The following is a 15159-nucleotide window of genomic DNA, read 5'->3' on the forward strand; positions in this document are numbered from 1 at the left end:
TGTGGATTACACAATTGAATACCAATAAATATATGCGCAATGTTTACTATCTTCATTATTATTTACAAAGCGCATTTGGATTATACCAGTACCATACATTTTGGACACAATGATTTCTGGGTGGGGATCCTGACCTCCCATAGTGGGCAGGGAGGTACATGCTGCGTCTTCTATCCCCCCATACCTGTTTTCCAATTGTTTCCTGTCATTGTCTTGGAATGAAATTACTTAGTTTTGTCCTGATCCTTGCCAGAATTCCTTGGCTGGGAGGGATATAGTCGAATGCATAGTTATAGTTTTGGGAGATGATATTTTTTTCCTTGTAAATCATCTATGTTATGTATTATTATATTTGTTATTTTGAATTTATAATGTAAGCATTTGAGTGCATTCCTCTTGGTGGGATTTTGTGCTTGTGTCCGGATGAGACATAGGTGGTCTCAAACTAAGTACTTTGATAGTGTGCTCTTGGAATCTACATCTGATCCCTATTTGTTCCCAGTTCCTTTACGTCTTACTTTTTCTTGGGTGCTTTATTTGTAATTCTAGAACTTTTTAATATCCCATTTTCTTCCTTTTTACTGGCGCTGATATAGCCTAAATGTGTTGCAAGTGCCGTTCAACCCTTAAAAACAAAAACAAACAATGATATTCATTATTTGCCAACAAAAAAAAAGGTATGAATCTACAAGACCAGGATGTGCAAACATTGAGGTCATATAGAAGGAACAAAATTTTTGCCAGCCATTTTAATAAATACTTTCTCACTAAATTGTATCAATCAGACTATAAACGTTTAAGGTTACACATAGTTTTGTGTGTTCGAACGTTTAATCCAGCTCATGGATGTTATGAGTATTTTAACTAAGTGCATAGCATCAATACTTGTACAGTAGGCTAAATCACAGTTTCTGTCTCTTGTCTTACAGCCGTGTTAGTGTAACACAAAACACAGATTCAACCCAACTGTCCTGTGTAGTTTGTCGAATGCATGTTGCACTGTATCTATTTTATTAGCAGGTTGTATCAGCAGGTTCTAAGGAATACGGGATGTAAAAGAGTGAGGGTGGATGATCTTTATTGATGACCAGCATATTTTTAGACTAGAAAATAACATGTCACCACTCTGAAACATGAAGATCATTTACCCAATGATGTATGTATTCAGTCCTCCAAAAGAGTGGTTTTATATTTCCAATGAGACTGGAACCAGTTTTTTGACATCACATTTTTTCTTCCCTATTGACACATGGCTCAATATAAATTAAATGGTAAAAATTACTGGACCTAATGTCACGGTAAGTTTTTTCCCTTAAATCCAATACGACACCCAACAGACAATAATAAGGTAAATGAAAAGCTGAGTGTTCCATCGCCCTGAAGTCCCAACTTATTGAAAGGCATTTTAAAAATCAATACAAAACACAAATGACTTGAATCTCATCAACAGTTTATTTTAGAGATAAAAATCATAGTCACAAATCATCTGCTTGAATCCATGCCAATGCAAACATTGTCACTGCCAGAGCATTCATATCTGACTCCTTTAACATTTGAAAGAAATCCTAGAAATTATTCAATTATCACACATTTCTACTTGGAAAAAAATTATATCTATTGAAAGCATCAAAATGACTGATAATACAGAAGCAGAATGTTGCGCGCTCTAATCATTTACTCATATTTAACACTTGTAACACCTTGAACAATACACTGAACTTCGTTTGCACTAAATCCCTCAAAAAAAGTCCACAAACTTTTAAAAAGGAATCCATTATTCTATCATCTAAATCACATACACACAGACTGGGGGTCTCTCTCTCTCTCTCTCTCTCTCTCTCTCTCTCTCTCTCTCTCTCTCTCTCTCTCTCTCTCTCTCTCTCCCCTCTCTCCTCTCTCTCTCTCTCTCTCTCTCTCTCCTCTCTCTCTACCCCCCCCTCTCTCTCTCTCCCTCTATCTCTCATATACACACACACTCTCAAATAAAATTATCTTTTAGAATATATTTTCTCAAACGGCTCATTTTTGGATAAATGTTTTCTCTACTTCTCAACCATATTCCATAAAATCATAACTGAATATATGACGTATCAAAAATTGATTCAAACATGATGAAACTTTCAAATACCATGCAACTGAATAAAGTTATAGAGCAGGTATTACTTGGCTGTGCCTGTTACTTCGTTGTGGAAATTTGACATTTTAGAACTGAGATAGTATGGATCACAGTTAGATGCAAAGACGAAATGTAAGAAATGTAAAAGTATTATTAAATTCAATTTTAGGCTCGTGTGTCTCGTCATTACATGCAAAAATCACATTCACATCATTTTACAACAGATAAGAAAATTTCCTTAGGTCAATCTCATATTTCTTCTTTACATAAACAACAACAACAAAATAACAGAGAATCATTCTTTGAAAACATGTCATCATCAAAAACATTAAATAACTTAGAAAAAATGCCACTTTCCCAAGATCGCTTCCTTCACAGCTTCAACATACTGAGCAGGCACCCAATAAATCCAATAACGAGATGCCTCTGTTGGACCTAATTGTATTCCCTGCAAATAAGAATGAAACATGTTTTAGAAAATATTGCCCTCATCCTTAATTCAAATTTCAGACCTGCTGAGGAAAGTGATAATCAATCACCACTCTGTTATTCTCAGTTAAAAACACTACGCTGGTCTCTTTTCCTCCTTTTGCTTGGCTCTCTTTCGAATGGTCTTTCATCTCATACTCAAAATATTGAACCTTATGTTAACCACAGTGCATAAACCATCCCTCTTCAATCTCTTTTCATTATCATTTAATTATATGGATCTGAGAGATTTAAACATTATATAAAATATATATTCAACTTTGGTTAACGGGTTAACAAACGTTGGAGACACAGACCCAGTCATTTGATTAGATTGAGCACATTCGGCACTTCACTGGTCTTAATAATAAAAATAATAATAATAATTCAGTGCAACCCCTGGATAACAACATGGCCCAGGACCGGAAAATTATGTCGTTATCCAGGGGTGTTGTTATTCCGGGGTTTTCAAGATGGCGAAAAAAGGGGGCGTGGTGAGACGCATGAATACCTAACAGTGCAATGCATGGTCCAGTGCCTGAGAGAAGACACGTCCAAAAACGTTAGAATGATTATTTCTCCTTTTATAAAGGGTATAGATGTTATGCGCTTGACTAAGAAACTCACAACATTGCCATCCGGAAAAATAATGGACTAACACACATAACTATGTGTAACCTTGAACGTTTACAGTCTGGTTAATACAGTTTAGTGGGAATTAATCATGGATGGCAAATCACAATAACAAAAACCTGAGTGATGTCAACTTCGTTCTTTCTATACCAGTTTCGATTTCACTTTCAAATGTGTATTGTCTTTGCTTTGATCATAAGCAGTACTTGAATGTCATTTGACAAAACTAAGAATAAAGTTCTGATTTCAATTAAAATGAAATCCATACGATACTGCTGATGATAGTTGAATACCGAGGTTCTTTTTTAAGTGCACCAAAATTTACAAGCACTAAAAAATGAATAGACCTAAATATTGCGATATTTAAAAAAAAAAACAAAAAAAAACTAGGTATTAATCACAATAAGATCAAATGTGGACTGATGTTTAGCGGAACAACTGATTTTTCAAATGAAAATAATAAAGTGAAAGAGGCAGTTGCTGCTTTCGACCATAAATATCCTTAATTGCCCCCATTGGATACGGCATTGCCTGATATCAGCTATTCTCAACTGACCTCAGGTAGCTATCGTGGATAGTTAATGGACCCTTGAGAGTACCATCCACTGATAAACTTCTTTTGTTGTGATCAAGCGCTGATTCCACGCAGTGTAGTAAACATGTGTTCTGATTGGTCGGTAACAAAGCAATCTCATTGGAAGGGGGGAAAAGGCGTTTAGAGTATGAGATGACGATGCTTGGGTATTAATCATCAGCATCAACTGCGGATTATTGTTATAACGATATTGCTAACCAGGAGTTTTACTAAAATGTATGTCGTTATTTTGGGGTTTTTATTACTAATAACAAATAGCAAAAAATTCGGGACCAGGGGTCAATGTCGCTATCCAGGTGTTGTCGCTATCCAGAGGTTGCACTGTAATAATATTGTGCCATCAGGAACCAAAAAAAAAGGCACACCATGAACATTTTTAATAATCCTTTCAATTTTAGGACCACATAATTTAAATTTGAGAGTAAAAAACCTTATCCAAGGCCAAAGATACACTGCAAGTTTGAGATTTGTATCTTTGTTGCAACCATCAAAGTGCACAATAACAAAAACGTATCGTCAAAAAAGAATGATTGCTTGAAATTTGTGCATCACTCCAACTAAATTCAAATTTTCACACACATTTCTGGATTTTGTTAGATGTGCAGTTGTTTAAAAATAAAAATGTGGAACTTGTGATGCTCATTTTAAGATTACAACACTTTATGGCAGTACGTCCTTATCATTATCAATCTCATTATATTTTGATGCTGATTTTAAGATTATAACACTTTATGGCAGTGTGTCCTTATCATTATCAATCTCATTATATTTTCTCTGTAGCAGGTAATAAGAAGTGCTTATCCAAGATGGCAATCATGTTTTTCTCACAGAACTGAATGTTCAAAGTTTTTAAATACTTTTTCCACCATATTATAATAATATTTAGACCATTTCATTTGTTTCTTGTTCCACGTTTAAAAGTGGGTATATAAAAAAGAAGAAAAAAACTAAAACACACACATCTAAACAAGTCCTAACAAATAATAATAATAACAAACAAGTTGTGGTTCTTTAATTCACTACTAAATTTGTTTTCTAATGACATGTATCGTCTTTCTACCTTCTAAAAAAATTATACATAAAATAAAACAAAACAAAAATATTTCGATTTTTGTGCTCTTAAAATGATGTCGCCATAGCCATAAAATCTCTCTCTACTTCCTTCTTAGTAAGAATCTTACCAATTTTCCAGTTCTGACACAGATACTTAAAAGGTACTGTCCCATGTACTCTTATTTTACTTGGAATTACAAAAAAATAAACTGCCACTTTTTGAATATCATTATTCGTATTGAAAAGGATATTAGACCAAGAAATGGTAACTTTTTTTTAAAAGCATGCATCAAATCTGGCATCTAGTGGAAAATCTTTATCTAAGAACAGATATAATTTCTTTGGCTATTAACAGACATCATGGGTAGCAATGCCTCTTACGTCTTACTAGATAAAGATGAGAGGACAAACAATGGGAAGAGAAAACAAATTTTACTTACCATGATGTGATATTCCTCATTGTCTTTGATAGGCTCAGATACTACAGCTTTTATTGACTGCATTGGGATTTTATCTGTCCTCTCTAATCGTAGATGGGAATAAAGGTACAAGTATCTGATTAATGATTACCAGTATGATGACTTAAAATACAGTGCAAAATTGTTTAATGCAATTACTCGAATCATGAGATACCAGAAATTTTAAAATACAATCTAATTTTACGGCTGACACAAAGACACAACATGTCTGCCATACACAAGTTGAATAACATTCAGTCTGAAAGGAATCCAATCTGAGTTCAAACCAAACCATCAACTGCATTTCACAGTTGAATTATCGCAATACGTGATATCACTCTGCTTTGTGTAAAATTGCCCCACTCTCACCAAATTGATTGGTCAGTTGTATTCAAAGTTGAGGTGTGAGAATATTGGCAGTATTTAGAGGAAGGCAATGTTTTTAACATAGAACATATGTAACAAGAGCACAAAAACTAAAATTGTATGTTTCTAGTAAATATTGAAGTTACTTTTCAACACCTGAATCACCATGACATAATAGAATATGGATCTGATGTGTCATAGGACATTTTGAAATGCATAGAGCCTGAACAAACCACAGACAAAATGCATACTTTATTGTAAAATCCAATATGGTTCAATAACTAAATGGCATACCTTTTGTGCCAATCCAAAGCTGATCAGCCTCCAGCTTGAATGTAAGCCTGACTTTCCCACCTGCTTTGTTGTACATGCCAGACAATGGGGTTGGGGGGAGGGACTCGGATACAGACTTGACACCCGCCGGAACATCGTCAGGCTTGCCATATTTATCTAATACTTTTTTGTGTTGCTGTGAATACAAATATAATATTTAAAATAGAGAAATCGAAGAAACAGTCTTAAATAGTCATGGCTGAATTTTGGGGATGAGAGAATTATTTTCATGACATTTATTTCTCATTAAAACTGAAATCAAGAAAAATCAATTTTCAGGCCTCATAAATGAGTGATATATGGGTTTCATAAGGTTTGATATAACTCTGTTTTATAATAAGTTGTTGCATTTGAATTTAAGCTAAACATTAGTTTGTCGCTTATGTAATTAAACAAAATATTTACGGCTGTGGATAAAATTATCAAGTGAACGAGGACCCAACTGAAATTTAATTTAGGTAGTTTGATATTTTTTCAAAAATAAAAATTGCTAATTATTTTTTATATAGGCAGATAAGTCTTTAAAAACCATTTAATATGATACCTTACTTTTAGATCTATGATAAATGGTTCCTAAGTTCGGACAACCTTTTGATAAGCTGACTACTGATTGTAATGGGACTTTAGCGTGGAGAAAAGAGGGTTGGTCACTGGCAGCCAAAATTAAACATACTGCACCGCCTTCAATCTTGATGAAATTTGGCATAGATATAGATACATGAATTATCTAGATGCCTTATCTTTATTTTTTTAGCTCTCTCAATTTTTTTTAAATTACAAAAGTTTTAAAATGACGTGTTTTTAATCAAATTATAATTTTTGACATAATCTGCCTACGATAATTTCAATCACACCAAAAGAAACCTTGATCCCTGTTCTTTAAAATGACACCAGAACCGTTCAGATACTGTGAAAAATAATTCAACAGTTATTATGTGAAATTGTAGTATTCAAATTTTAACCCAAACTAGCGCTTCGCTTTTCCAATGGCTAATCAGCACCAGTCTATAGGCTAGAATCAGTCTAATTAATTAATTTTTAGGAGCACATAACACACACCTACCAACCTTTGGAAAATGGAAATAGGGATTGCGCCTGAATGTTGTGGACAACTGCGTTGGCAGTCTAAGCAAACAGAACACATATAACTTAACTTAAAATTTGTATTCTTATATATGTTGCTTGGAAATAACAGGCAACCGAACAAATAGGAGAAATAAAGAAGGAAAGAAAAAGAAGAAGAAGACGAAGAAGAAAGAAAGAAAGAAAGAAGAAAAAGAAGAGGATAAGGAGGGAGTAGAGAGGAGGAAGAAGATAATAGAATCTTAAATATTTACAACTATTAATGGACAAGATGTCAAATGATGTCTCCATACAGTGGTGGTGGTAATAGTAGTAGTAGAAGTAGTGGTAATAGTAGTAGTAGAAGTAGTAGTAGTATAGTAGTAGTAGAAGTAGTAGTACTAGTAGTAGAGGTTGTGGTAGTGGTAGCAAAATAATAAGAGAAGAAGGAGTCCCTTGAGAGTGATTGGAATGGGGGAGTTTTGTCTTGGTCAAATCTTTGAGAGGAAACGGTCTGGTCAAAGAGGATTGGTGTTTGGTTGGGGGGAGGGGGGAGTCGATTTCTAGTCTTGTGTTTGCTCCACATGGGTTAGCGCACCCCAGAGATTTGATGAGAAGAGCCTCCCTATGTTGGTGGGGGTTCTTGAATGGCAAAAACTGACTACAAATGACCAATACTCGCACATCATGTATTGAGTGAATGCATTATCTACCAAAATCAGTCCCTTAGTTTGTGGACAAAAATTACAATGACTTATCCACATGGGACTGGTATCTCGGTGTTAAGGCTTGTTGTTAAAATGATTTGTGTTATTTTGTGAGTTTTATTCACTCGTAGAAATCAAGAAATCATCGAGCCCTAAAAAAAGTGTTTACATGTGTGCTTCCTCTTAAAAGTATTCACTGTGTTGGTTACAACTAAGGGTCAGAATCTGTGATAACCGTATTCGCCTAATATCACCAGTGTGACATTAATCTGTTTCTCGATATGGCGGCTTGAACTTGATAAATGCGCATCATTTTATTCATTTGATGTTGTAGAAAAAAAAATCACATATTTAAAAATGTTTTTCTTCTTTTTGCTTTTCCCCAATATTGAAATCCGGGATTGTCCCGGACAATCAAGGACGGTTGGCAGGTCTGATAATATAAATGGAATCAACAGAAAAGTTCATGCATAGTTTCCAAATGTCAATATTCCTCAATCATAATTTGTTACACAGCTTATATTATTATGTTAATCACATAAAACACTTTTTAACTTCAACCTTATGTGCTTTAACTTATTTCATATAATCGCATCAGCAATATTTATATATTCATTTTTCGATTTGTATCTTGCACCAGGGACTGCTCCCAAATTGTTTACTTTTATATTGATCAAGCACCTCTTAGATCTGTGATCTTACGTTTAGCTTATTCATCATGTACTATGTTAAATAGAAATTCTCATTACATTTTTGTTGTTATTGTTGTTGAGAAATTTAGCTTAGCTGTTAGTAAGTAAGCATGTTTCATGACCATGTGATTTCAGTTGATAAATATATCAATTAGGTCATCAATATTCAAACCAGTTTTATTTTGTATTTGTTATTGCTCATAAAATATATCTGTACAAGATCAAGGCACGATTTTTAAATATTCTATATCTAATAGTCAAGTTCATCTTGATATATATCTGAGGTTTTAAATTATTTTTGCTTACATTCTAAATCAGCACATACACTTATATGATTTACATCTTAATGGATTCTAGCACTAACACATGTAGTTTGCATTCCAGTGACAGCTTAACCCAATGAATCGGTAATATATCCTAAATTTTTTTATAGAAACTGAAAGGAAAATGGTCCATTTGTACCTTCTGTTCTGATAAGGGCTCCTTAGAGGTTTTTGTTGAAGATTTTTCCTCTTGTACTTCCTTGGGAGATGGAGCACTGACTGATAAAACATCATTTAAAGTAGATCCCACCACCATTATCTTACATCCTTTCACCACTTTCAAATCTCGTAATGTAACATCATCTTTTGCCATACCTTTTGGAGAAGAAATAAAATAGAAGAGAGAAATTTAAAGTAAACACATTAAAAAATGTAAAAAATAATAAACCTTTTATGACAAAGACTTTGAAATATATGAGATCTATTTCGTAAATAGTTCTCTTTTTAACAAAGTTTAATAATACGTGAAAATTCACTGTTTCATAATTTCTTTGCAAATTATTTTACCATATTTAAAACAGAATAAAAATTATAGGATTTTGTCTGAACCATCTGGAAAGCTTTTGACTTGAAAAATTATATTCAAGTTCTCAAGATCTGACATAGAACACTGGATGGAATGACAGTTACCATCTTTAAGAGTTTGTTTTTGGCAGACGCTCATGAATAATGGCATTCATGTTGAGATTCAAATATAATAAAATGTGAATTAAGCCTAATTCAACCGTTTTATATTGCTTGTTTTTTCATAATGAAAGAAAAATAATAACAAAGCCTCGTGACAAAATTTATACATTTGAGATCTCAATGTTGATTCTTCTTTTTTAATTTTGAAAATAAATACATAAATATGTAAGAATCACGCCGTTCTAAATACCTATATATTTTCACCCCAAGTATGTTTCTAACATTGGATTTTTAGTTTTTAATTCTTAGTATAATAATATTGAAAAATATTTCTTTTGCACCCAATCCCACTCTAGGCATTGGTTACAATCACTGCAAATAACACTGCAGTACAATGAAACTATTATTAAAAAATTTTAACATCAACTTTAAAATGAGACAGTACTGCTCTGCTTGAGACACTCATTTACCACCCCATGAGACCATCTACATATTTTCATAAAGACAAGACATGAATAAAATTTTCGAATGCTTTCTGAATGTGCCATTCTGCCATATTGGATATCAAGGTCACTGAAAGTGAAATCCAAGTGCTTGGCTATGCATGGAAGATGAAACACTGTGACAGACAGTAAGAAGATAATAATTGCCTGATCTAAGTGGGTGAGTAGAAGTATAGTCACTGATCTATTCCTTTCTGTAGTTTGGAGTTGTTTCAATCTTGCATTTGGAAATCAACATGGCTGAAGAGTAACATCGAACTAATAAAATAAGTTTGTCATTGCAGTACATAAAAAATATACTTAAAATGATTATATACATTTTTTGTTTGTTTTTTGTTTACCTTTATACATAATTTTCTGTAATGAACCAGGAACGCCTGAAAAAAATATATCACAATGTCAGAGAGTCAATTAGAAATAATTGGTCCAAATTAATAAATCAAGAAAACAAATCCCAAAAACAAACCAACATCGATCTTAGAAATAAAGCGCAATTTCAAACTAATACAATCTGATTAATATGATAATCAATTTCAGCCAAAATAAGACTTTTTCTGACAGAATTAATGAACCAAACATTGGAAGTATTACTATATATAATATATAATATTATGAACACTATGTGATAAAAAAAACAAAAAGGCGATCAGGACGAAATTGTGGTGGTAGTGATGATATAGTGTGACATAGTGGTTGTGTTGATGGTGATGATGATGATTATGATGATGTGCTGGTCATAGTAGTGGCAGTGGTAGTTGTGACATTGATGATCATGTTCTTGGTGGCTGTTGACGTCATAATGACGTTGTAATTGTAGTTACTTTGTCTTAGAATGGGAAAATTGCAGATTTGAAATGAGACCGGGATTCCATTTAAAAGGTAAGCCACTAAATTTTTTTAAAAACAAACAATAATAATAAAATAGAGCATTTATATAGCACAATATCCACTAAATGTGCTCAAAGTGCATTACAACAGCAACTCGTAGGTCGAGACATGACGCCTGTTAGACGATATTACAATTTTCATCCGACAGAGACAACACCAGGTACTAATTTTACACCTGAGTGCAGTGAGAGAAAGTGAGTAAAGAGCCTTTCCAAGGACCCAACAATGTGCCGAGTGAAGCTCGAACTCAGGACCTTCCGATTCGAAGGTGAGTGTCATACCACCAGACCATGACAAAGCCGCATAGCTGGTAATTCCCACCGATGAGTATGTAAAATCATACTGGTTAACAGGTATGCATCGAATCCTTTTAGTTTTGCTTTTGCAAAAGGAATTAAAGCACCAGAATGAAATTCCACATACCTGTTAATTTTTCTATATGGTTTTTTAATTTTCCCACTGTATGGTCAAGGGGAAATGAGACTTCATGTTTCTCTTTTTTGAAAACAATGAAAAAATCAACCTTTTCCAGTTCGTCACAATCTGAGAGAAAGAAAAAAAAGAATAAAATGGTTACCAAATTGCAAGCAACACATTTCATTTTTCAACAAAACAATAAAAAAAAAGTAGATTAGTATATTTATTGTATTGAAATGCGGTCTTGAATACCTTTGACACAAACTTTAAATTCTCTACAGGTGGAAGCACTCTTACAGAAATTGCTGTATACAAGATTCAAATAAAACTGACCTCTATTCTGAACATTCTGAATACAATTAAACACATACATTTTCATTTTAAAATATAGAGAGATATTTGAAGTTTTCTCAACAGCTTAAAGGTTTTTTTTAAAGTGTCCTGAAAGTTGGATTTAAATAATCCTACTCGAATCTTCATCAGCATCTAAGCCTCCTTGGCCAGCAGCAGCAAGAATTGATTTGATTTGAGCATCTGTGCATACAACTGCTGGGCTTGCTCCGTCAGATGTTGCTTCTTGTATATCCTTTATTTCAGATTCAGTTTTTTCATCGACCAATTTGTCTACAGACGATCCATCTGTGGGCATTTCTGGAAAAAAAAATATGAAAGAATATAAAAATCTTTTCTGTGTGTGTGTGTGTGTGTGTGTGTGTGTGTGTGTGTGTGTGTGTGCTTGTGTGTTCCTTCCCCTCCTCTCCTTTCTTCTATTTTACTATTTGGTAAGAACAGCCAAGGTGGCAACCAGATCCCCAGAATTTAATCAAGATAATGACATGGACCTCACTGCTGTACCAATGTCTACTTACTTACTTATAATTACTTACTTACTACTTACTTACTTATAGTTACTTATAGTAGGTTTCCCATACAGGTCCTTTTAAGGCTCCTCTTCACCGGACTCAATCATCTTTGGTTTCATTTATGCCTCACTTCCGGTTACTTTAATTTTGGCTTTGAAGTTATATAACATTTCTTGATCTGACCAGAACTTATCAAGACGGATTTTAAACTGATCTATGGAATTCGCAGTTACAACAGATGTTGGTAAACTGTTCCATATGTTGGCGACTCTTAGTCTTAGGGCAAATTAATTTTTTCTCAGTGATATTTTAGAATGCTGATGGTAAATTTTCAGTGGATGACCTCTATTTCCTGTTCTTGGAACAACATCACTTGACATCTTAATAAATCAATCCACCCGTTTCTTTGTCATATTTTCCCATCAGTATTTTGTAAGTTTCTATGATCTATCATGTCCCCCCTGGCTCTCATGTAACTTATTGTTAGTAGCTTCAACTTCTACAACCCAGCAACATCCCCAATCAGTCCCGGTAGTCTACTTGAGTGCAGGCTCGTGCTATGGCTACTTCGTTTCCTTAGTCTTAATTTAATCTGGTGACTGGTTGTTTGTGGAAGTGGATTGTCGGATTGTGATTGACGGGCAAGGTGGTGCTATTTTTACTACTATCAAGAACAGCCAAGGTGGCAACTCAGTCTCTGTGTAAACAAAGCAAGATGGTGGCAAGGACCTCGCTCCTTAGCCAATGCCGATTGACGGGTTGATTGTTTATTAATATTACTCTCGAGGTTGAGAGCTGACACTCACTCACTGTCGCTGAGTTGAGGCTGAGGAGTGGTGAGTCAAGTCGAAATCTGATATTCGATAGAAATATCTACGATTAAATAATCAAAAACATGTAAAATATATTAAAAGCCACTTTCAGGCAGTAACAGCGTTGTATTAAATTCAAAACATATTGTGACCTTTGAGAAAGCTTCCTAAAACCTAGGGACAAAATACACGTCAAGTCATTGTGTTTACCTGATGCCGACGCCATAGTTGTTGATACTCAGCCGAACTTTATTTTCCTTATTATGACAAGAGCTTCATTTGAGTAACCGAAATGACTCCATGTATTTTAATATGATATCACATAACTTTTTCTTGTTTCCGAAATGTGTTTTAGCTTTAATTTTAAGAGTATTGCATTATTATTATTATTATTATTATTATTATTATTATTATTATTATTATTATTATTATATTATTATTATTATTATTATTATTATTATTATTATATTATATTATTATATTATATTATTATTATTATTATTATTATTATTATTATTATATTATTATTATTATTATTATTATTATTATTATTATTATTATTATTATTCCTCCTTTCTCCTCCTCCTCCTCCTCCTTCTCCCCTCCTCCTTCTTCTTCTTCTTCTTCTTCTTCTTCTTCTCTAGTGCTGCAGTATTAGTTTTGCAGTCTCCCTGATCTATTATGACTTTTTCAAAAACATGACCAATTTTCGTCTTAAGCCGTTCAATGTGTTTTATATTGTCCTATAATGATTGCTTATATCCTTTACAAACGAGATTTTTACGGAATAAGACGGATGGTTGATTTACTTAACAAAGGGGATGAGCAAACAGGAACTGTAAAATCTGAGCTGCTGGGCGAGCAGCTCACGGCTACCTTATTGACCCCAAAAGGACGTCCCAAACGCCCTAGAATAAGCAACCAATGACATTCTGTAAACACTAGCACGGTTGTTACTTTAATTAAGAAAGTACCTTTATTGTTGGTCGCGAGGGAGTCATTGACAAGCAAATAGTTGACACCGTGTCGATTCATAAATAAATAACTTTATTTTTGTGACCTATCGCCTCAAAACGATATAATATATGTGTGGTAAGATTTTAAAATTGGAATTTATAATAAAATCATGAGACTTGGTTTACTTTTTATGTTTTGTTAAGGGAACAAATATATTTTTTCAACTGAAAAAAAAAAATGTTATAAAATTTCACATTCTTGTCACTGAAAATTAAAAACCCCTTTTTGGCCCCTGGTTTACCTCGACAAATATCCTTTTTGGAGCGATGCGTTATGTCTATGGTTTTGTTTTGGATAAAACGAAGACACATCAAAATTATGTTCATAATGCATACATTAAGAAAACGTGTTTTTATGGTGACATAGATTTCAAGAGAAACCATCAAGTGTTTCTTTTTTTTTTAATGGTGAGATAGATTGTAAGGGAAACGATCAGCTTTGCTGATAGCTACTTTAACAAAGATGATGAATGGGACAATGTAACAAAAGAGTGGAAAATAGCAGCCATAGGATTTAAGCTGTGTTAATCAAGTCAGTACCTACCCACAGTAATGGGTCGTAGATGGCTTAAACTTCGTTTACCGGCTGGTCTTCTTTAGGTGTTTTTTGTGTTTTTTTTACCAAGCGATGTTGCCGAATTGTCACTGCCATGTAGACCTTCTGAGCTCTAAGGCCGTGGGAGAGCATCAGTTTATTCCCGATTCTGTGACGTTGAACAATTGCCCCTATTTTTTTAAATCACACAAACAATCCAACAGTTTTCACATATGGTGCAGTCACAGCAATGCTACTCGAACTTCGTTAACGAAATCAGAGTCGAATCGTTTCGACTACTCTCTTGGTGGAAACAACAATATTTATTGATGTTAGGGTTAATCAACTCGAATCCCGACTGTAAATGGTCCATTTAATTTGATTAATCACAAAGCGTTTAAACAGTAAGGTAGACTATACCTTATCGATAAGTAATCAATTATTTTCAGCGAGCAGTTTTGTATCAGTTTGTTGATCTAATGATAGCTCGGGTACACTATGAGGTGAAGAAGAAAAAAAAAAAGAAAAGAAAAAATATATTCTGGAGGTTGCTCGTCCTCATCACTCAGCGCAATTCAGAAAGTCGATTGATATTATTGTGTGAGAGATTATATCTGACTAATGGTGCCAAGTTAGTAAAGACCTTGTAGTGTGCAACTGATTATAACCACAGATCAAAATAGTATTATTGG

General features: G+C 33.9%; 1 protein-coding gene across 1 annotated transcript; it reads right to left on the reverse strand.

The window, feature by feature from the left end:
- Positions 1-1433: 1433 nt before the first annotated feature.
- LOC144973033 (ubiquitin domain-containing protein UBFD1-like) lies at positions 1434-13206 on the reverse strand. The gene is made up of 8 exons (XM_078914991.1): positions 13127-13206; positions 11710-11892; positions 11248-11367; positions 10278-10313; positions 8946-9121; positions 5984-6158; positions 5306-5388; positions 1434-2564 (listed from the first exon to the last, which is right to left on the reverse strand). The coding sequence occupies exons 1-8, from the start codon at positions 13140-13142 to the stop codon at positions 2454-2456; spliced, it is 900 nt and encodes a 299-aa protein (XP_078771117.1). The 5' UTR covers positions 13143-13206; the 3' UTR covers positions 1434-2453.
- Positions 13207-15159: the final 1953 nt, after the last annotated feature.

This window comes from Berghia stephanieae, chromosome 5 (assembly GCF_034508935.2).
Source record: "Berghia stephanieae isolate SIO BIC M18660-M18661 chromosome 5, UCSD_Bste_1.3, whole genome shotgun sequence".
NCBI lineage: Eukaryota > Metazoa > Mollusca > Gastropoda > Nudibranchia > Aeolidiidae > Berghia > Berghia stephanieae.